This window comes from Ascidiella aspersa, chromosome 4 (assembly GCF_963924565.1).
Source record: "Ascidiella aspersa chromosome 4, kaAscAspe10.2, whole genome shotgun sequence".
Lineage (NCBI taxonomy): Eukaryota > Metazoa > Chordata > Ascidiacea > Phlebobranchia > Ascidiidae > Ascidiella > Ascidiella aspersa.
Genome location: NC_139450.1, coordinates 32,887,762 through 32,909,548, shown reverse-complemented (window position 1 = coordinate 32,909,548; position 21,787 = coordinate 32,887,762). Strand labels below are relative to the sequence as shown.

The 21,787-nt window shown below is 35.7% G+C and overlaps 4 protein-coding genes across 4 annotated transcripts; 2 read left to right on the top strand and 2 right to left on the bottom strand.

Moving 5' to 3' along the window:
* Nucleotides 1-3,018: 3,018 nt before the first annotated feature.
* On the bottom strand, nucleotides 3,019-9,630 carry LOC146157578 (phosphatidylinositol 4,5-bisphosphate 3-kinase catalytic subunit alpha isoform-like). The gene has a single exon (XM_083387373.1). The coding sequence runs from the start codon at nucleotides 9,526-9,528 to the stop codon at nucleotides 6,346-6,348; it is 3,183 nt and encodes a 1,060-aa protein (XP_083243499.1). The 5' UTR covers nucleotides 9,529-9,630; the 3' UTR covers nucleotides 3,019-6,345.
* Nucleotides 9,631-10,895: 1,265 nt separating this feature from the next.
* On the top strand, nucleotides 10,896-12,951 carry LOC146157577 (bifunctional epoxide hydrolase 2-like). The gene has a single exon (XM_083387422.1). The coding sequence runs from the start codon at nucleotides 10,968-10,970 to the stop codon at nucleotides 12,699-12,701; it is 1,734 nt and encodes a 577-aa protein (XP_083243548.1). The 5' UTR covers nucleotides 10,896-10,967; the 3' UTR covers nucleotides 12,702-12,951.
* Nucleotides 12,952-14,380: 1,429 nt separating this feature from the next.
* Nucleotides 14,381-17,004, top strand: LOC146157576 (uncharacterized). The gene is made up of 3 exons (XM_083388377.1): nucleotides 14,381-14,807; nucleotides 16,160-16,258; nucleotides 16,632-17,004. The coding sequence occupies exons 1-3, from the start codon at nucleotides 14,410-14,412 to the stop codon at nucleotides 16,804-16,806; spliced, it is 672 nt and encodes a 223-aa protein (XP_083244503.1). The 5' UTR covers nucleotides 14,381-14,409; the 3' UTR covers nucleotides 16,807-17,004.
* Nucleotides 17,005-17,136: 132 nt separating this feature from the next.
* Nucleotides 17,137-21,367, bottom strand: LOC146157575 (cation-dependent mannose-6-phosphate receptor-like). Its single transcript, XM_083386609.1, has 4 exons — nucleotides 21,134-21,367; nucleotides 20,520-20,650; nucleotides 20,054-20,180; nucleotides 17,137-19,127 (listed from the first exon to the last, which is right to left on the bottom strand). The coding sequence occupies exons 1-4, from the start codon at nucleotides 21,239-21,241 to the stop codon at nucleotides 19,005-19,007; spliced, it is 489 nt and encodes a 162-aa protein (XP_083242735.1). The 5' UTR covers nucleotides 21,242-21,367; the 3' UTR covers nucleotides 17,137-19,004.
* Between the last annotated feature and the right edge of the window lie 420 nt (nucleotides 21,368-21,787).

Here is a 21,787-nt window from a genome sequence, read left to right as displayed (position 1 = left end):
ATACGCAGAATATTCAGCAATCCACTCATTGGGTGTCATATAATTCATTCACTCGCAATGCATGGTCGGAAAATATCACCATTTGCTATTCCAACTTTACAATTTCCAGTTGGCAGCGAGTCCGACTCCGCAGCCGTGATTGGCATATCTGTTAAAATAATCGATTTTATCAACAACAAAAAATGGAATTCCGGGGTCTCTGTGGGCGCCAGGTAAAAGTGGGAATCGGCCCGAGTCCGTTCCCCTCCGTTGTGTATGGCGGACTCACTCTGACCCGAGTTATTCGTGTTACAAGTCGACAGAAGTTCTAGTTGAGATAAAGTCTTCCGCACCGCCCCCAGTGGTCAGTATCTCGTCACACTGGCGTACGAGTTCCAGTGATTGTTCAAGCGGTCGTAGGTTCGAATCCCGAGAAAAGACTGTGTACATTGTCACCCAAACTACATGTATTACCGTAATGTTTGGATACTTTTCTAGCGTAGCCTGATATAAAAAAAATATTCTACGCGTTTTAAATTTTCAGTAAAATCTCGGTTGAACCGGGCCATTTGGTGTATATCTCGTTTTTTCGCGCCTCGTTATTTAAAACGTGGCTCATTATTTGTTTGTTGTTTTCTATCTTTTATTGTCTGTCTGGTATATAAATATATATTTTTTCGCCTTTAGTTGCAATTATATTTGCCATGAAGATTTCCCGAATAGGTGGTCGAAACGTTGGTACTTTAATAACATTTTGCCGGAAGAACAATTGTAGGCTACTATTGAAAATCTCGGTTGTTCGCATTTAGCGCGAAATATCAATAACCAAAGTATTTGCTTAATTCTGTCAATCAACTGCCTAAAAAGTGACACCTATAGATAAGTTGGTTGTTCGTGACAACAGCGTGAAAAGATTCGTGCAGCAAGAAAGCAACGGGCTCGAGCGGTTAGCTTGACTTTTTTGCCAAGTTAAAAAACATTCGCCCGACTAAAAACTTTTAAAGTTGAATTGGAGCATGATGTTTTGTGGAGATCTTTTATCAATATGATTTGGGCAAATAGCCTACATGTACAGGGTCATTGACTTCAATAGCTAGAGATCGCTCCGCTTTGAACGAAAATCAGCAGCAGGCTCTTAAACTCTTTATACTTAAATTATAAAACATGAAATCATTCAACGTAATAGTTTTAAGAGCTTTCTAATAATAGTTTAAAGGCCTTGATAATGACAGTTTTAAGACCGTGCGTTTCTCAAGCCATTACATATTTAGAACTTTTATGGCCGGCAATATGTGTTTCTCGCGGGGAGGGAAAGACTCTGTTGTGGAAACACATACCAGGCCATTGGCTTTATGTGGTTTAATTGTCGCGTTAATATTCTGGTTGCTGCCCAAGAAGGTATATTTTATTACAGGACTCTGCTAGATCAAAGGACAGATACAGACATGTAGATTCAAAGTCCAAATGAACAGGACAACTTGGCTTTTATAACTTTTTAATGTCAATTTTATTGAAAATCAAACAACGCAGTCAGCCCAGAACAAACGCAGGCATCTGTCATGACGTGGTTTTATTACTACTTGAAAACGCCAAAACTTGCAGCAGTTGACTGTGGAAATTGTATATTTCAGAAAATGGTGAAACATTGGCCGCAATTTATGAAACATTTGGCCGCAATTCAAAACTTGACATAAACTTCGCCTTTAACAGGCATTGTTGACAGCAGTTAGAATTTTTTACCATTTTTATTTATATATCGTTATAACAAAATGCATTGTCGATTTATAATTTAAATGCGTCGTTTTGTTTTAAACCTTTTATTATTCGCAATGTCTACTCTATATCGTTTATTTTGTCTTCATATTTTCAGATTGATAAAAGATACACACACATACATATGTATCTTAACAACTGTGATCTCTACAATTGCTTTTCGGAGTACTGTTTTTCCAGGTTATTCACAAAACCAGTGTTCCATTTAACGAGTGGCATTGCAACTGTTTAAATGCAGATTTCGAAGAAAACGACGTATATGATGGGTGTGCGATTTTGTGAATGCCATTCAGTTGTGGGCAAGGCGTGACTCCCAGAGCAGTGTGAAAGGAACTGTTCAGACTGGCTGAATGCAAGCCGCATTTAAAACACGTGTTTAAACCGCAGCTATGTGCCAACCTACATGGGCGTTCAAAAATCAATCGGCCTTATTTTTCTACCTTTTAACTGAATACCATAACACAGGATAGAAATAAGGCACCGTTATTGTCATTCGACTGATTCCGCTACACTATTTTCTGTTCTATAATATTGCCACATGAAGTTTAAAGCTTCTTTATACCTTATTCGTTTTATTTTTATGCAAATCAACAAACTTTTGGCTTTAAAATATCTAAAATAAAAGAACTTCCAGTACGTTTTGCTTTTAATGGTTACATAAAAACTGTTAGGCAAAAAATCCATTGGTGGTTTCCAAAATACCCACCCACTTGACTACCTGGTACAATACAGATAAAAGCCATGAATTGAAAACCTTTTACGAGTATTGCAAATAAACATAACTTTTTTATGGAGCTATAATATTTTACAGCTTTTGGATTTCTCCCGTGCAAACAAAAAGCTATTGTCTGGTAACTCCTATATTAAACTTAAGTACTTAGACTTTAAACAGTTTGACGTTATTTTCCAACTGGTTCGATCTTTGCTGATTTCTTAAAGATAGAAAATGTTTATTCATCATTGACAAAATTTATAGCCTTTGTTAAATTTTTGAAAGAATAGAGGTTAGACTTTCTACAGGAAACTAAATTTTCAAGTTACTTCGAAAAAATGAAACCTGAACACGCATATGTGTTTACAACTGAAATCTAGCCCTTCTGAAGCTGCGTTTTGACCAACGATTACGGCTTACTTATCATTAGTATACCGATAGCCATAGTCTGCAATGGCTTTATCGCGATTTGTATACTATAAAAAAAACTTGAAAAATGCCTATACTGAATCATGCTGGTTTTTCAGTATCCCCAAGACACACACAATTGGATATACACCGACATAATAGCAATGTATTTCGGTTTTGGCGAAAGAATATGCTGAAATAAGCGAACCACACGAAAGCTGATATACCAAGAGCAATAAAAGTACCAGGACTTTAGGCAAAAGCAAGTTTGAAGACGAAAGAGCAAAGGCGAATCCAGTTCAACGGATCAAGAAAATCGGCAAAGTCAAGTTTTTCGCAATTGCCATTTTCCTACAATATATTAACAAAAGTAAAACTTGCGAGTTAGTAAACTTTTTTCTACGGTCAAAACAGTAATGTTTTGTAGAAATTGGGCCAACACAAATCTACTTTTATTACTTCCCGCATAATTGTGTGAGTAAAATTTAAACGTGGCGTTTTTATGGCGTTTATATTGGGTAACACTGTGTAAAGGCCGTGTGACAAAATACACTACATTAAAATTTTAGAAATTTAGTAAAGAAAAGTAAAATTAAAGCATAAATACCAAGATATTAAAACTATAATTAAAAAAGTTGACTTATGATCATAAAAAATCATTTTTAACGGCGACATACATCAAGACTTCGTGATACATTTTCTAGATTCGCCAGTGCGCGCAAAAATGACGTGACGACATCACATTAAAAATAGGGGGCGCGGGATGAAACTGTAGCGTATTATGACGTCACAAACACGGAAAAACGACAGCGAGCGCGAAACAATAGGGTTCGGTACCTTGAAAGGCAAACGACAAAAAATCTCAACTGCTCTAAAAAAAACGACAAAATAACATTTTTTGGAAGACACCGACTCGAAAGGGCACCTCTGTGAAAAAAATGCTACACAATATACCGAAGAAAATTAGTTTTGCAATTTAAGACTTTTGGTTTGGCAGACTTGCGATATTTTCAAATGCTGAATTTAATATATAGCTGTAGAAAAAAACAATCAAGCATTGCAAAACGAAAAATCGGAAACTGTTTGAAACCTTTGGCTAAATTTTGACAGCTGTACTACTATTGAAAGTTCGTACAATTTGAGGAGAAGCGTTGCGAAAAAATGATGACAAAGGACGATTTACATATCTACAAAACGCTCAGCGGGCTTTGGCAAAATTCTGCTTCAAAAGGAGCGCCAAAACCCTCAATACAAGGCCAAAACTTCGCTGCGGCAGAATACTAAACGCCAAGATGCATGATAGACAGGTTGGAAAAGTTCGACATTAACGCATATTTAAGTCTGTGTTCCCCCAAGACTTTTTATACAATTGTTTTTTGGTTTTACTGAGTTTTTAACGTTTTAAAGACCTGAAATTGGATCGCTTGACGTTTTTGAATATAATTCGAAAAAAACAGTATGAAACAATGCACGGTAAATAAAACAAAAAAACAGTTGAAAAACTGGTTTTACAAAAGCACTTTGCCAACGTATAACTTAAGCTGCACATAAGATAATGAATTCAAAACTATTCAAAGAGTTTTAGAGAAACATCGGTTTTTTCAATGACTTTTCAAAACGCAAATCAATTCAGGAAATCCAAAGACTTTCAAAAAATAAAATATTTTGTTGCAACCATGCAGTTATATAACGTAGCCAACCTGTGTTCGAATTGAAATGCAGTCGATATTTTGATGGGCGCCGCAAATGCTTCACAGTACACAGACAGACAAAAAGCAACAAGAAAGAAAAAGAAAGATTCGCTTTTGAATGAAGATGGAAAAATATGTACACGTGTGTTTTTGCAACACTTGAAGCAATTTGCGCGCACCAAAAAGCGTTGTTTTTGTATCTAAGTCTGTATGGTGCGGAATACAAGTCAATTTAAAATCACGTCCGCAGTTACAAGTATAGGAATAATGATTACGCGTAGGCGTGTAATTATCATTTCCCGGGTAGATAATAACATGACATTACGACTAATTTCGTCAAGGGCCTAGGCGGTTCTTAATTTAAAGGTAAGGTATTTATAAATGTTGTACCACATTAAGCCTAGCGCCTTATTACGCTTGGTAAAATCACGAAATAAAAGCTAAAATGTTTAACAGTTGGCATAAAAAAACGAAGACAGGACGTTGTATATATAGCACGTGGTTTGATAAAATCAATACTGTGATAAAATACGAATTCTTTACTGGATTTTACACCTTTTTAAAGTCACATCTTTACGGGCAACAATGATAAAATATTTCCACCTTTGTTTAACAAGAGAAACACAAGTAATATTACTTTGCATGGCACACTAGAAATCAGTAAAATGCTAACATTGATATTAACCTTTGCTTGCAATGCATTTTAAATGGGCTATTGAATGTACCACAAATTTGCTAATAAAATATTTTACATGGTTGCCGGTTGCCGCACACCTTTATAAAAAAATCCAAAAACTTTAAAGACCTAAAATTAGATTGCTTAACGATTTTCGAATATTATTTAAAAGCAATACAGTATAAATGCCATGATCAACACCATTAAAAAACATTTTTTTAAACACTTTTAAAACACATACCTTAAGCTGGACATAAAACAGAAGACTTTTTGAAAGAAAAAAAAGTTTTTTAAAGACTTTTGAAGATTCACAAAATTTGTAGCAACTAGCAACCCTGTATTATCTCTTGCCAGCAAAGATTTTTTTGTTGTTTTCGCACATGAAATGAAATTAACATAATCTTAGCAAGGCTTTTTCTTTTTCTTAACTAAAAATAACAAAAGAAACAAATAAAGGAAAAAGTGACACTTCAGTTTAGGCTTTTTACAACTGTAGTTCCAAGAAATAAAAACAATTCCAGAACTTTTTTGGAACTAACGATTTTATCAAATGATTTGAAACTTTTTGTGAAACAACAAAAAAATGATTCGACAAAGTAAAGCAACTAAGAAAAGTCACAATTGCATTAAAAATTGACAACCCATGACAACTTTTACAAATTGCTTTTAATCGAAAGTTGTAAAAGATAGGGTTCACATTTTGTGTTCCTCCTATCTAATAGAAGGGTACATAAAAATTCATGTTGCAAACCTGATAAGGTCAAAACCCTGTTAAAATGCCCTTTATCACTGCTTGGTTAACACTTATCTAAGTGAGTTTCTTACTGGTTAACAAAACATAATTTTACTGTACATATAACAACTAAATTACATATGGTTGAACATTGTGAAGATAGATCTAGAAGAAACATTAATCCATAACCAGTTGTTTTTGCATTGTAAGAATATTAGTAAAGTGGTAATTTTAACAGTTTTAGGTAAACAAATCTATTTTTTAGTTTGCAACATTCACACAAAGTTCCTTTTATCAGGAAGGGCACAAACTTCTTCTACAACTAAATTTTAATGTCGCCATGGTTTAAAACCAAAAACGTAAAGGGTGACAATTACTTTCGCACACTGTGACGAACGGCGTGACAAACCCAGTCAACTTTTGTGGTCCACTGCTTGTTCTGGGCAGCCGCAAGACATCCGAGGAAATACTGGACTGCTTCAGCCTTCGTTTTCTCCAACGCCAGCGACGTACGGACGTACTCGATATCGTCAAAGCACGTCAGCTCCGGAATTCCGGCTCCCAGCATCATCGAAAGAAGGTTGATGATAACGTAGGCTTTTGATCGTAGCGATAGGTAAGCTCGGCAACATAGGTTCTCAAAGTTTTTGTAGTCGTCAGTTTTTGCGATGTCCGAGGTGGCGCCGCGACAGATTATGCGCATAAAGTCGCCGGGCAGGACGAACGGAACACGGTTCCGACAGATGCCGTACTTCTTCTTTTTGTGGTTGAGAAAGTGGCCAAAGTCGATGTGGAACATCTGGCCGTTTTTCTTGATCATTATGTTGTCGTTGTGGCGGTCGGCGATTCCGAGAACCATGGTAGCGACGCAATAACCAGCACAGGACCTCGTGAAATTGTACACAGCTTTCTGATACTGTTTCTCCCCTTGATTGTTGTCCTTTAGCCACTGGTGAAGTGTGCTTGATTTCAGCTGAAGCGACCCCACAACTCCACCTTTTTTCTGCACACTCATTATGGTTTCGGCTGGTCTAACAATCTCGATCATTCCAACGTTTTGACCCATTGAAATGCACATGTAAGGCGTTATGCACATATCAAGGTTGTCGTTTTGCCAGATATCATCCATAACTCGGAGAATTTGTAAGGTTAGCATGTCTTGCCTAAGATCATCGCCATTTTTGAAGAGGATTCCGTGAATCAACGGCGGCTGGTCGCACAGAGCACCGGTGCTTTTCCACTGAAGAATAATCGGTCGTTTGGCGGAAGACTTCACCTCGCACATGTCTACACAGAGGATCTCCAACTCACAAGCAGGGTTAAGTGGGTTTAGATTATTTTGTAGCAATTCTTCATAGTCTGGTTTTACAAGGTGATCGCGCAGTGTTTTATGTGATATGGCGTCATCTTTTTGAAGTGACGCATTCACATTGACAAGTTTCTCAACAATTTCCGCTTGTCTGACCAGTTTCTCCAGATAAGGCCCACAGGATCGGCAGTAGGCTTCTAGGAAAAGCCCAAAACGCAGAGAAACCTGTACATTGTGCATTTCAGACTTTAGATGCCAAAAGAGATAGTGGCCTATTCGCATGTTGCTCAAAGATTTTGTTAAAAGAAATCTGAACAATGAACTATCAAGGTAAGTTTCAAACTTTAAAGCAGTAACTAACTGGAGAAGGTATTTCAACAGGCCATCATCAGTTAAACCAACTTCAAGGCATTTTGTGGCAAAATGTCGAACCACTGGATCTGGGTAATTGCTGTCTAAAAGCTCCAACGCAACCTCGGGAGAAATATGCTTCCACTTTCGAACCAGGGCGTACATATCTTTCACTGCTTCTTTATCGCCCCACTGAACCGATTGCAGCAGTTTGGGCAATGAGTCAGGGATAGTTGCACAAAGTCCACGATTCTTCCAGAGCATTTTTTTCTCCTCATCCACAAGTGGATAAAGGGGGTCACGATTTACAAGGGGCATTATCAGTTGAAGTACTGTCTCTTGGCTTGCGCTGTGATCACCGTTTAATGGCATTGGTGGAACCAGATTCCTCGACAATTCGTGGCCGTATTGTAGCTCAGTGTAGTCTCCCATATTGTTGTCCACCACATCTTCAGTGAACTTTACAACTGCGCCAAACGAGTCGTATTCCAGTTTCAAACAAGGCATGTCCTTGCACAAATTTGATCCGCTGATTCCTATCGGGTGGAGAAAGCCATCCATGTGACAAGGAGGGTGCCATAAACCGACAGATGATTTTCCTTGCACCAAATGTCCTTCGTAATTGTACAAGGGTATGTTGACCCACGATAGGGGCCAATGTTCTTCTGTGTTTTTCTTGCGCCTTACTCCGCAAACGGACAAGCACATCTTTGCACCTCGTGGTATGTCGCTTACAAGGATGTCAAACTCTAGCCACTGGTTCCACTTTGGAGCTTCAGAACTATCAAGCACATCTGTTTTTTGAGGCAGACAAAGCGGAGTTGTCCCGTGGTAAATGTTAACGAAAACGTAAAGGTTGTCGCCGACATTGAGATAGCTCCCTGAGCTAATTAAGACCCGGAACTTGTTTCTGACTGCGTAGGTTGGAAGTACACTTTGGCTTCTTGCTTCATGCTTATACTGTGGCGTTTTTGGCTGCATATATCCTTGGCCTTGAGGAATCGTTTGGGTTACATCTTCAGTATTTTCAAGCACGAGGTCTGGTAATTCGTCACGGTTAATGCACTGGCGGACGTACTTGTACTGACTGATCGGATAATCCCCGACCAAGTACTCATTGAGCCCGTATATTTTAAGTACATACATATGCTGCATTTCTGAGGAAGACATGTTTTGCTGTTTCATAAGCGGACGCGATTTCTTTCGCAGCACTTCAGAAATAATGCTGCTCGGCTTTGCAAGGTACGGCACACAAACCGATTTGTGCGTTTGAAACGAATTTTTCTGCGTAATCCAAACTCGAATGACAACAGAATTCTTGCCGAGTAGATTTTCAAAAGTGTGGAAGGGTAAATTGGGCGATGACTCTAATTTTGGTGGGTAAAAACAGCTGATTAGTTTTTGCGCATTTGTCCATGCATTCCGACGGTCAACCGCTATTTTGCAAATTGCGCCGATATTTCGACGAAAATCTCCGACTTCGGAATCTTTGGCTTTATCAAGGTCGCTCACTGACATTCCGATGGCTTGCGTAATCGAGCGTTTGAGGATTTTTTCTTCGCGGTTTCCTTCTGCCTCGACCAGTTTAATCACAGGTTGGAAAAGATGGATGTCGCAGATTCGCCGCTGTTCGTCGTAGAACTCTTCACGCTTTGCGTCCTTCGTAATCCCGACAAAAATGTACGACGTTTGATCGGATAGCAGCTGGAAAAGCGGTTGTTCTCTCGCCAACTCCCAAACTTGGCTTTTCAAATCCAACAAGCCACATTCCCGGTTTGTATCAACCGAAATATAAATCCCAGTCGGCATCAGAATGTCCACCGTGACCTTGCTCGGCATTAGCGGAAAACCCCATAGTTCACCTGAGGTTGATGAATGACCACTTGATGGCGACATGGTGTAGTATTTATTCTCCAAAGAGGGTAAAGCCAAATACTAGTTGCATTGCGTCAAGCACGTATTCAGTTAATTAAAATATGGAGGTAAATGTCATTGTACCAAAATGCTGCAACAGAAAAAATACAATTTAGTAATTCAATATATTTTCATTAAGGTAAATGAGGCTAATTTTTTAGCTTTAACCTACTCAACAATTGCCTCCACTTAAGCACCTAAACTAGGCAATACAAGCGCACAATTTGTTAGTAAAACAGTGCACTGTGCTTGGTATTTGCAAAAGCATTGGCTGCTAAATATAATATAAAATTTGAAATGATATTTTACTGTAAAATATGGTAAGTGTTTTTTTTTCAGTTAACACCAATCCTGGAAAAATCAAATATGACCCCTAATTTCCTTTATGTTACACAAGCCAGGTGGGGGTACTTCTGACCTTCAGTGTACCCCATTAACTCTAATTTTATTTTTGTTGGCCGGGCACCAGCGAGAATGCATCAGATCTGACATACTTCTCATACAGGGTGATGTCTATACTTTGCAAATTTAAAATTAAATTTAGATGAAGGTCTTATCAACCAATGTCCAATTTTTTAAGATTGCATACAAATATATAAATTTGCACATAAATTTGTTTACAAAATTACCGTACCTTCCAAGAAATAAGAAAACCATATTCTAAAACTGCAATCTGGATTATGACTTTAAATTTGTACAAAAAAAAGCGCTAAATTCATTGCAGAATGCAATATGCCTTGGACGTATCTTCATACATTCAGTGCGTGAGAGTTTGCAATTTACAGTGCCAATTCAATTGCGTTTATGCGTTTGCAAGGTTAAATTAAAATACCTGTTTAGCACAATTACCGTAGCAAAACGCTAACATAGAATCGTTCACGTTGTTCTAAATTTTCCAATTTGTTGTGAGTTTCACATTTTTTGTGGCTGCCCTTTATCGCGTATCTTCACACCGATTAATGGCAATTTTATTCCAACAGGTAACCAAAAAAACGAATGCGTGAAATGTAAGTCATTACAAGAAATAGACCATAAAGTTAAAAATTATAAGAAACGGGTTTATTTTAAAATGTTTTTTTATGTTTACAGAAAAGAAATACTGTAGATTGCCTATGTTTTCTCGGTTTGTACGACAAAAGCAATGAAAAAATTTTATCTGGTAAGCATAAATTTAATCGTGTAAAACTTTGCAAAAAAATCAACTAAGCAAGGACTTGGCTGCAATTCCAAGTTTGCTGCAATTCGTTTTGTTGCACAACGGGGTATTTCCCACAAAGCAACTGTTTGTTCAGCAGCATGACTTGCTTTAAAAATTTGCTGAGCTGTTCGTTAATATTTCACAAGGTACAGTCACTTTTGTAGTTCTATTACCCAAAGTTTAACCTGTACACCCCAAAAACTAGGAAGCCTCATTCGAAAACATGTTAAAAAGTGTCAAAGCAGTCCTGTTTGACTTTGGTGGTGTCATTGTACCCCAGCCACAGAAATCCATCGCTCTGTATGCGAAAAATCTTAAGCTTCCAGACCGTTTTTTACCAGAACTTTTTCTCAGCGGAGTTCCTAATAATGCCTTTTGCAAACTTGAAACCGGTATCTACACTTTTCCTGAGTTCTGCCAAAAGTTTGACAAGGAGGCGTCTGAAAAAGCTGAAAAGGAAAATATAAAACTGCCAAAGGAATTCAGTACACGGGATTTGTTTAAAACATTTTCAGGCAACAAATCATTGAATGGATCAAAGTTCGCAGATTCTGTCAATATTGGTATGATAGCTGCCTCTTTGAAACTAAGAAAAAATGGCATTCTTACATGTGTTTTAACTAATAACTGGCTACCTGACAATGAAGACAAGTCTGCAGTTAGTAAGTTTATGCAGCTTCTAAGATTCTACTTTGATGATGTTATTGAATCGTCAAAACTTCGAATCAGAAAGCCTGAGAGTGAGATTTACACTTACACTTGCAAAAGGTTGGGTGTAAAACCATCAGAAACCATATTTCTCGACGACATAGGCCTGAATTTAAAAGCAGCAGAAGATCTTGGTATTACAGGCATTAAAGTAACCGATGAAACATCAGCACTGACTAAACTCCAAGAACTAACAGGACTGGACATGACCTACAGCAAAGAAGACCCCCTCTACCCACCTGCATGCAACCCTGACAAAGTACCACACTGCTTTGCCCAAATCAACACTTCAGTAAAAATGCATTACATTGATGTTGGCCAAGGGCCTGCTATTGTTTTATTGCACGGCTTTCCTGATACTTGGTATGGTTGGAGACATCAGATACCTGCTCTTGCTTGCGCAGGTTATAGAGTCATTGTCCCAGACCAAAGAGGTTATGGCGACACAAGCTGTCCATATCCGGTTGATGATTACACACACCAAAAATTATGCGGCGATATAATTGATCTCTTAAACACAATTGGCATTCCAATGGCAACTGTTGTTGGCCATGATTGGGGTGGCTCTCTAGCCTGGAATTTGGCTCTCATGTTTCCACACAGATTTAGAGCTGTAGTCGGAGTCAACACTCCGTTTTTCAAGATTAATCCAAAGCAGAATCCAATGGTGAGCATGCAAAAAAATCCGGGTGTGTTTGACTACCAGCTTTACTTTCAAGAGCCTGGGGTTGCAGAAAGGGAATTTGAGCAGGACATCAAAAAAGCCATCAACATTATGATGCAAGGTGTGCCTAAAAAGGGATCAAGTGGTAAAAAGAACTCGACTTCTACAAGTAATGTAAGAGAGAGAGGAGGTTTATTTGTTGGAGCTCCTGATAACATTCAGCGGAGTGCACTTTTAAGCGAAAATGACCTAGACTACTATGTCCAACAGTTCAAGAAATCAGGCTTCAGGGGTGGACTAAACTGGTACAGAAACTACGAAAATAACTGGAACTGGTTAAGACCTGTTCATGCCAGAAAAATCTCAATTCCATCGCTGATGGTTACAGCTTCACACGACATGGTGCTCAAGCCAGAATATTCTCATGGCATGGAAAATTTGATTGACAACCTGCAAAGGCTCCACATTGAGAGATGCAGTCACTGGACCAATCAAGAGAAACCTGACCTTCTTAACCAAGGACTGATTAAGTTTTTCGATGAAGTTCACAAAGAAAAACCAAATGTGCCAAGTTCAAAATTGTAACTCTGCCACCTAATTTGTGATTTTATGTTTTCTATTAATTTGTACAGGTGCTCCATATTTAGTGCTAACTTATTTTTTATGTCGGAACTATTTCTAAAGTTATTTTTGATTAAATGTGAATTTTAAAAGTATCTTTTATATTTCTATTTTATAAATAGTTTCATTCCTGCACTTGATTTGATGAAAAGAAGACCTTAATAACTATATTCTAAACATTTTGTGTTGTTTTAATTACTTGTTCTGTTTTAGTTTTAGGCCTTAACATGAATATATTTGTAATTTGATTAATTTCTTGCAATTTTAATAAACTATGCAATCTATATATTTTTTATTTTATAAAAGATGCCATACATTAGGTCATAACAGTAAACTGTTCTTGTAGGGGTTATTTCAAACTAGTTAACTTTTATCCAGGCCTTTCATAAGGAGAGATTTAGAAAACATAGATGCTTATACAGAGTAGCAAATGAAAGATTGATGCTAATTCCAGTTTTTCATGGCTAAAAAGTCTACATCTTGGCAAATTATAACCATTACTTGTATACCAATTGAAATACCTCTTCACATGTTATTACACTTCAGAAAACTCTACTTCTACGTGTGCGTCCTGCTGTGGTAGTCAGCAGTGTAACCAACTTATCTTTTTTTGCGCTAATAGCCGTTCGACGCAAGAGCGATAAAAACACCCAACTATTTCAATGTTATATTTTATGGCATGTTTGTGCTGCTGTCGTGGAAGTTTGCTCAGTTTTAATTTTTGTGACATCGGATAAATGGTGTGCAATTATAATCCCCTGTTGCAATAGCTAAATCTTTTTTTCTGGTAGGCCGCCTACCAGGCCTACCCGCTTTATATCCTGTCTCTCAGCTATCAGACAGGCAAACTTTATCGACCTCCTATTAGCCCTATCTAGACCTTCTTTTTGACCATCAATCTAAATTCTAGAAGGTCGTTATTTGGTGTCAGCTCTTTCGTATTGTTCTTTTCAAGTTTATTCTATCACAGAAAAAAGCACTGAATAATTACTGAAGAAATACCTTATAATTTTAACATTGAAAATACACATAAGCAATACCTTTCCCCGGGCCAAATGTGACGCCAAAGTGTAAGCACGGGATTTAACGGAAATGCAACTTATTCGTATGTTGTGTTGAGCAATTAGACTATTTACCTTGACAGATTTCCGGATCAATTCTCATCACGGAATGAAAGTTGGACAATGATAATGGTTTTAGGAAAGTATAGTATACACGAGAACTGTCATGTCAGTCCTTACTGCAAGGCGATTAAGCCCTGAATAAAGCAGCAATGAATAATAATAACTTCTATTTGCAGAGACTGTAGGACAGGTGTTTAGTAAAACGAGCAACCACGAAAATGTTAAGTTCATTTGAAGAGGAAAATGAAATTACGAAAAAATTGTTTTTAATCTCCTAATAGGGGATTTTTTTGTGACTTTAATTTCATAAACGTTTGTTGGAAATGATTAATTACAATTGAAAATGAATATTGGTTTTGTTTACACTTTACTGCATTGATATGCAAAAACACATTGGTTAACCCGCAGTGCAATTTGTATTTGAATAAAAACTTTAAATACTTTTGATAACGACCTTTTAAGTTACACGACTTTAGCAATTTGAGCGCTGGACAACATTTTGTGTAACAATCCCTTTCAAATTGTTGTGTGTTGCATAGAATGTAGATATGTCGGGGTTAAGTAACATGTTTAGGTTGCTTTCATTAAAAACTGCAAGTAGACCAATTATTGCCTGCCAAAAAAGTTTGTCAACTTTCGGAAACGTTACCACTCCAAGAGATAATAACCATGTAACTCTTCCTGGAAATTACATCGCGGGTTTACCTTTTGTCCCAAATGAACGAAAAGTCAACAAGTTTAACAATTCCTTGTTATCGGAAATTGACAATAAATGCCTGGACTTTATCAGACCAGAGTATATATTTCCCTTCAACCCAAGTTTACCATTAATTGAAGAAGATTTGGATAGGCTTGAAATAGGGGATCGTCCTGTATCCAGTGATAACAGTATAGAAGCTCATAAGCACGACATTATTTGGAGGAAACGTCGAATGAGCAGACACAAGTAAGGAATTGCTGATTGTGTTTTTGATAGTCCAGTTATAAGATCAAACAAAGTTGTAAAAATTACTTGTCCAATACGAAGGAATATTTTAAATTGCAAACAGCAAAAACGTAGCATATAGCCCAACAAGCAAAATTTTAACAATAAATATTAAAATCAATGACTGTATGATAGTCAATGGAAAAGTTGGTCTAATTCTCCGTTCTGGAAAGTATGACAAATCTCGGCGAGATCTTTAATAGCGAACCCACACTGGGTGCATATTCATTTTAGGAATACAGGCCTGGTCTGTTAAAAAAGATTGCGGGTGCACTTGAACCCAGACACCAGTCTGGAAAGTATGTCAGATATCGCAGATGAACAGTCGAAAAAAAATGGGGGGACCGGGTACAACTAAGGTCAAAAGTGCATTCCGCTATTATAACATATGGGATAACTGGGTGCATATTCATTTTCTAGAGGTGCAGGTCTAGTGGAACTTTTATGTTTACTATTTCATAGATGTAACATTATCAGTGGTGCATCCTTATCAGTGATCAAAGTTAAGCAGACAAGAAAATCATAGAAAACGTGCAATAGTGTTAGTCAAACATATGCTTTAATGCAGTTTCGAGTAACTTCCCTTTCTTCATAGGCGGCGGGCCGGATCCAACAGTCACTTTCATATACAATCTTAAAGACTAGTATTTTAACTGTCTAACCGTAGACTCACTTTAAATCTTTTCACATTTAAACATTTTTCAAATACAAAATAGTCATATTCATGGTACATTGTTTACCCGTTGCAGACGCACTGACTTGAAATTATTTTTTAAGTTAATTTGTCTTGTTAAAATGTGAAGTGACATTTTCATGTAATATTAAATAAAACATGCAAAACAGGGATTATAGGCCGGATCATAATCTGCTCTGTTTTAGCTATTTGAATACGGCTTTTAAGAACTTTTTCTATATTGTAAATCTTTTAAATACAAGCATAACACCAAAAGTTTAAAGGCTCATTTCAAATTATAAGCTTTTGTAAAACTTAGACGAAATATGATTTGAGGGGGAGGGAATGGTTCCCTGTGAATGATGCAACAACGAGCCAAGGTAAAAACTCTTAAAATAGAAAAAAAGACACATTCACCTTAAAAGTCCATAAAAAACAGGTAATATATTACACCAATTAATCATTCTGCAAACTTTGAGAACTCCCTAAAAACGCTCTGTGGACCCCCAGTTAAAAAACCCTCTACTAATAGGTTTATAAATTCCTCTATAATTCATGAACTAATTTTGTTGATATACTTAATCAGATTTTTTAACGAATTACATTTGTGCAAAATTCTAATGCTAAAAGTCTTTACTAGGTTAATGAGGTGGAGAAAGCGCCAACCAAAGTTGTACCAGTATATTCTAAAGCTAAGGGCAACTCGCAGGAAGAATATGCTCAAAAGAGACTTGACCAGGTGTGAAGCAATTGTATTACAGCTTGTCATAAGTATTTTATTATAGATTTATACATAAAAGTTGTTTTCTAGTTGAACTTTATCAATAGAATTTACAATCAGAGCCGTAAAATAAATAAATAGAGTAAAAATGCTATTCACTGTATTTTGTTGCTTCATGTTGGACATACCTTTATAAAATTATACAAAAAAGTTGTTTTTTGATGTAAGATTTGCATACACCTGTTTGCATAAAGTGTATTTTTTTGCTTTCTCTGCACTTTACTAATAGTTTTAGGGACAATGTATCATTTCAAGGATATATTTTCATTTACAGTCCAAGCATGCATTTACCCACTTGTGTAAAAAATTAAATGTGAATATTTTCTATTAGTGCGTGGAGGCAGTTTGGATTAAATGAAGAGCCTCCAAAACTTACAACCAAGGAGAAACAGGAGTTGGTGAAAAGTTGGCAAGAACAAGGTTTATGGGACGAGTCAGTCAGTGAAGAAGAATACAGAAACTTTGATCGAATCATGAGAATAAGAAAGAAAACTGATCAAATTTAAAGTTACAAACTGTTGAACTTTTCAAGAGTGCTTTGAAAAAGTGTTTTCTTGTAAGAAAAAAACTGACCAAATTTAAAGTTACTTGTAAAACAGCCCGTTTAACTTTGAAAGAAAGTGTGTATGTCCTCTTTGTGAGCTCAAATGCTAAAAAAGACTGGTCTGAAAATGTGGTTTCTTGTTAAAAAATAAAAAGTCTTGAAATTATTTTACGTTGTCGTTTTTTTTTCATGCTTTAAGAGGTGGTCACCAAAGTACAGAATATACTCGACAAAATTGCATCATTAAGGGAGGCATTCATGTAACTGTGATACATAAAGTCTTTGTATGATAAAATGCTAAAAATGCATTGTAGGAAAATGTGCTAAATCTGAATGAATAGTTATGCAGATTTGATCAAATAAGGCAACATTTAAACGCCCTCGTATTAGCATAATGCAAATATTTTTGGGGATTAAAAAGCACTCTGATATAGAATTTTGTATTGAAGTAACACAACGCAAAATATTTCAAATTCTTCTTGCTACAAGATAAAGCACATTCAAAATTACATGAAATAATAGAATACCATTTAGGACAGATTCAATATTTGTATAGATAAAATACAGATGTGAAAATCAATGTTATATAATTGTGGTAACTTGAAATAATAAATAGTGATACATATATTCACTGAGAAAACGGAAGTCTAAACTCAAACAAAAAACAAGAAAGAGCTGATTTTACCTGCAGCAGCCATTTATATATAAAACATATTCAACTGCATAGGCATAAATATAAAATCAACACAGCATTTTTAAAAGTAATAATTAACTTGGAATCAAAACTTTTTCCTATCACTTGTATTGCACATCAAACTCATAATGAGGGCTTCCAAAACTGTAGGTCATGGAATAACTTATAGGTGTCACCAGTAAGGCTACATCAATTTTACACCAAGTGCTGTTTTTAAAACTTTTCATCGTTTTAATGTGTCATGGCAACACTAAAACCCTAAGATGCAAAATTACTTTGCATGCCAAAGTAGACAGTAATGAATTTTGTATTTAACATCGTTAAACCTAAAAGGTCGCTAAAAGGATTCAATTAATTTAAAAGTTGCCAAAGACTAAAAAGTTAGTGAGAAGCCCAATTATATCTGAAGGAACAAACAAATTGGGGACAGTGGCTTACAACATGCATTAATATTTAGACAAGATGAGATAACTGTCAAAACCATTTTTTTGAGTAGGAAATCAAAGGAGGTTGAAACTTGAGCCTTTACAGAATCACTTGCTTACACAACAACGAAACACCACAAAATTGTTTACCATAACAAGTTTTCTTTGAAAGCATTTCAATTATAAATTAGAGAAGAAGTCACCAAACTTTTTATAAGGGACAAGAAAAATGATTGACAATTGTGGGATGGAAAATTTAAAACAAAAGGAAAAAATAAATTTTATTAAAAATTTGTACTAAGCTTTAAGAAATATTCATTGGTTTAAAATTTTAGTTTAGCAATTTAACAAAAACTTTGGTTATTAAAAGTATTAATACTCATATTTTAGGATCAGCTGGTAAAAATCTCCCGGTCGAAATAGTTAAACTGGTGGGCAGGATTTGGCCCTTGGGCCGTAGATTTGTGAACACTGATTTGAGCCTTTTAAAATTTCAATAGACATTGTAATAGTTTTATATATTAAGGAATGTGTAAATACAGATCTTTCAGCTTTTTGTGAAACAAGAACATAACTTTTGGAGCATAATGGTTGGAGGTTGCAGTAAGATGTTGAAAATGAAGAGTTATTCGAAACATACAAAATGATACCTGCTTCTGTATGGGCTTTGTTAGAACAGAACTGGAACTATTATCTTATGTCATCATTTGTATGAACATGCTGACATATCAGAATAGGTTTATATTTAAAGATAGGTACATACAAATAAACTTTTTTTTGAGGCAATTTCTAAGCTGGACCAAATGGCTATGAGTTCAAATCTCACCTTAACAGCAACCTGACAGCATTGTCAATAAGAATAACTGTTTTTCGAATAGAATAATCTGCCTGAATACGAATTGTAAAAAAACGAAGGATTCTGGTTTAACATCAAGTGGCATTAAGATACTAATGAATGGTCTCACAGAAGTAAACTTGATGACAATTTTCAATTTTATAAGTCCAGTACTTAGTTTCAACTTATATGTTGAAAGTTGAGTTTCACATCGGCAGTAAATGTTCGTCGTCAACTTCCTCGTCGAGTTGATCGTCGGCGATTCCGTGATACGGTCGGCTCTCAGTGTATGCAGAGTCACGACTTCGGCACATAAAATTGCAGCCATCCTGTGACAAGATTTAGCTATTTATTCCAGAAAAAATTGTTTTAAATTATAGACATACAAATGGAATACAACAGTAAGCAAAATATTCAATATTTTGCAATTTTATTCCAATATTTTATATATATTTTAGAAAAAACAAAATAAAATAGTTATTATAATATGCTTAAATATATGTTATGATCGTTGCAAATAAGGCATTTAGCCTGTATGATATACAAAAGATATGTTACTTTCTTTGTACTAGGGTACGATGAGGTTAAAGGATAAAGGAAAAGTAGATATAAAAAAAGAAATCAAATATTGCATTGTGTTGTTGTTCAATTTAATCATTTTTGTAACTCGCATTAATGGTTATTTTGAAAAAAATCTTTTCTTCTCTGCAAATATTTGGATATATATAAAGCAGTGCTTTTCAACCCGTGGGATGGTACGCACTTGTGCGGATGAAAAAAATTGTAAAGCGGATGACTAACGATGTGCGGATAAAAATGGTGCATTATTATCTTTTATTATGTGTAATACAGTTATCACATAAGCTGGTGCGTCCACTTATGCGTTACAGGTACAGTAATATAATCTTATAATATAATGGTTCATTGCGGCGTAACCTATCTATTTTTTATTGGTCAAGGCGTTGGTACAAGGTTTTGATACATAAACCCTTCCATTGTTATTTCACAAATAAAACCAAAGGTTGCAAACTTAATGTGCTTGTTTGCGGATGGAAATTTTCCGAAACTAAAAAAGTGCGGATGAAAATTTTAAAGGTTAAAATGCATTGATATAAGGCATTAAAAAGATGGAATTATTAAAATTACAGTCTTGCTTTATGTAGATTCCCTAATTGAAAAATTTATAACTTCTGGCACACAAATTTAACAATGACGAGTGACGGTCTTACAACTTCGGTTATTTGTAATTACTTACAGCTTGGAGGCTTCCACAGGATTTCCAAAAGCCGATGTTTGGTATTTGATCAAATCCTTTTGAACCATAGACGCACCGTTTATAGATCGCTCCAAACAGAAGATACGCGGCAGTCAAACTAAAGAATCTAAATCAAACAGGAAATCAATTTAATAAAACAGACATGAGAAAAAATATGTTATTTGAACAAAATACAAAACAATCATTGCAAATCAATATAAATAAGAAGTCCTTTTGGACCAATTTTCAATTTTGAGATGGGTATGTGTCAAACTTTTGGCTCCATTTCCAATGGTTACCGAGGTTGCTAAGCCTTTTACTTAATTATCATTTAATTTACGAACAGTTTATAACTATATTAGCATTAGTTTTGACAGGTTTTGTACCAATCTTAAAAATCGTAACACATACTGAACCTTCGTTTTACAGTTTATGTTTAGTCACAGAACTTGCAATGTTCACTCACACAATAAGAAAAACAGATCCCATGCTGAGGCCCTGTTTACTACAAACAGCGTTACTTGATAACTCCATCATATAAAAACATGCTGCTTCCGACTCCATATTGTTCTCTTCATAAAGAACTCTAAAATCTCCCTGAATAATAGGAATTTAGATGAAATTACAGACAAATAAAGAATAACTAATAAAAATGACACTTTAATTTTTATATTTGCTCTTAACTTGCAAAAATCCTAAAATGAATTACATATTAAGTTGGTCTTTCAATTTTTAAAGGCAGTCACTCGATTTAACATAAGAAAAGTTGTAAATCTTTAAGATGCTACTCCACTTAGAATAAATCAGACATTGGCAATTGTTTTAAAACCTAATTACTCATAAGTTTTTACCTAAAACAAAGCTAAGTTAAATAAATAGAAAACATTGCAAATTTGAATAAAATATGTTTATATGCCCAAGGGCTCATATCAAAATAAAAATTTAAAGTTAATAAACCAATAATGTTAATTGAACATTTAACAATTAACACACAAAAAATGCACATATTTTAGGTAATTAGTTTTTCCTCAGTATGCAAAACAACACTTGATCCAAATTCAATCCAACACCAAAACTAACCTTAAGAGCCCATGGGTCGCACACAATCATAATGTGAGCCTGACGATTAGTTGTAGTTGACGATTGGCAGTGGTGGTTATATTTATCTCCGTCCATGTACGTCAGCATGACCCAGTCAGTACCCCCTTTGATAGCTGTGCTGTTGATTAGGCCAACTGCTTTAGGAGTTTGGTCTGTGGTGTCTGTTGTTGTAAGATCCTGTTGAATGACCCCTGCACCTTTACTGCCAGGTAAAGGCTCGCAAATGCTAATCGTGTACTTGTACTTATCCTGGTCCGCATCCTTGAATGTATGCGTGAATCTGTGAAAATGACAATCATATTGTTGACTGTTTTTGTATGTGATTGGTGTCTTGGGCCTCATTTAAAACTTATTCATAGATTCAGATTCAATTTAGTTTTATGCATCTTTGTCAACATTGAAAATCAAAATAACATAAAGAATAACACACGGACAGCGAAAGGACTATTCGGTCATCAAGTCAACTGCCCATCAAAAATAAATAAATTTCGTGGCAATATTAAAAGTAACAGTAATTGGAAACAAAAAGTGTGTAGATAAAAAACATGTAAATTTGACGGTTTAAAATAAATTTTAGAAGAAGGAAGGGGGGGGGGGATTTTTTTTGTGAAAATCGCATTAATAAAATACTTT